This window comes from Pantherophis guttatus, chromosome 4, assembly GCF_059756535.1.
Source record: "Pantherophis guttatus breed Tessera chromosome 4, ASM5975653v1, whole genome shotgun sequence".
Taxonomy (NCBI): domain Eukaryota; kingdom Metazoa; phylum Chordata; class Lepidosauria; order Squamata; family Colubridae; genus Pantherophis; species Pantherophis guttatus.
Window position 1 is genome coordinate 37,934,139 of NC_142066.1, and position 1,664 is coordinate 37,935,802.

General features: G+C 35.5%; 1 protein-coding gene across 1 annotated transcript; it reads left to right on the forward strand.

The window, feature by feature from the left end:
- Positions 1-289: 289 nt before the first annotated feature.
- On the forward strand, positions 290-1,237 carry LOC132712396 (olfactory receptor 13G1-like). The gene has a single exon (XM_060693617.2). It carries the CDS (start codon positions 290-292, stop codon positions 1,235-1,237), a length of 948 nt encoding a protein of 315 aa, XP_060549600.2.
- Positions 1,238-1,664: the final 427 nt, after the last annotated feature.

The following is a 1,664-nucleotide window of genomic DNA, read 5'->3' on the forward strand; positions in this document are numbered from 1 at the left end:
AATTCTCTGCTAGCTTTTAAGTAATATAATCAGTCATGTTTTTTTATATAAACTGGCATAAAGAGATGTGGTCCTTCAAATGTTATTCAATTACAACTCCAACCAATTTCATCAACATATCCAGAAATGCAGTTTTGCTGCCTAATAATATATATTCATCAAGAAATACAATAGTTTCTGTGTATGATGTTCCATAAACAAATTCAACATATTGAATTTTTTTGAGTGACAATATGATAAAGTTAAAAATTAACTTTTTTATTTAATTTAGGTAAACAGAAGTGAAGTCATGGAATTTAACCAAAGTGCTATTTATAAAACTATGTTCAGGCTCTTGGGTTTGTCCACTACACCTGGACATCAGATGCTCTTATTTTGGATATTTACTTTCATGTATGTATCAGCTTTGGCTGGTAACTTCCTCCTGATTCTTGCCATTGGCATTTGTAGCAAACTCCACACACCTATGTACTTTCTTTTGGTCAATCTCTCTGTGGTGAATTTGTGTTCTATCTCTATAACTATTCCCAAAATGCTTCAGAATATTATGGATCAAAAAAGGACCATCTCTTTTTCAGGTTGCATTGTTCAAATGTTTCTTTTTGGCTGGGCTCTGGGGACAGAGATTCTCTTACTTTCCTTTATGGCTTTTGATCGGTATGCTGCTATTTGCCAGCCACTACATTACATGATCATTATGAAGAAAGAGGTGTGTGTTGGAATAGTCACTGGAGCCTGGGTTGTAGGAATGGCCAACTCTGTAGTACATGCTAGCCTTTTGCTAAGGTTGTCTTTCTGTGACTCTGAAGATATCAATCATTTTTTCTGTGACCTGCCTTCACTATGGAAACTGTCTTGCTCTGACATCAGCCTGAATGAAATAATGGCATTTGCAGCTGATGTGACCTTTACAATGAGTAGCTGTACACTTACACTAATATCTTATTTACTTATTTTGAGAACTATCATGAAGATCCAATCAGTCAAAGGGAAGAAGAAAGCATTTTCTACTTGTTCCTCCCATCTGCTAATAGTAAGTTTTTACTTTTCTACCATTATCTATACATATGCTAAGCCTTCCTCTGCCAATGATGAAGAAGAATACAAGAATATTGCCATAATTTACTCTGTTGTAACCCCAGTGCTCAATCCAATGATATATTCCCTTAGAAATAAAGAAGTTAAAGAGACTCTAATAAAATTGCTATGGAGAAAGAAAACCTTCCAACAAAAATGAGTTGAATTTGTCCACTTCCTTAATACATATATTGGTTGGCTAAAAAGAGGTTGAAACATAGAACTGACTCTGAAGTAGATAAGTAAATATTCTATTTCTGTGCAATTTTCAGAAATATTATATATCTTTTTCTCTGGCACTCCATATATACCTTGCTACTGGAATTTTTGAGAACATGGCAACATCAAAGTTCCATAGATGTTATACATAATGGAATACATTACATACATACGGAATACATACATTAAAGGAAGCGGTTGTAAGGCCCCTCCTCAAGAAGCCTTCCCTGGATCCAGCAGAATTAAAGAACTTTCATCCAGTCTCCAACCTACCCTTTGTGGGAAAGGTTGTAGAGAAAGTGGTGGCACTTCAGCTCCTGCGTTTCCTTGGAGGAAACGGATTATCTAGACCCTTTTCAGTCTGGCTT

Bases quoted from the DNA above. Each gene is read 5' to 3' on its own strand.
- LOC132712396 (XM_060693617.2), top strand. From the start codon at position 290: ATGGAATTTAACCAAAGTGCTATTTATAAAACTATGTTCAGGCTCTTG.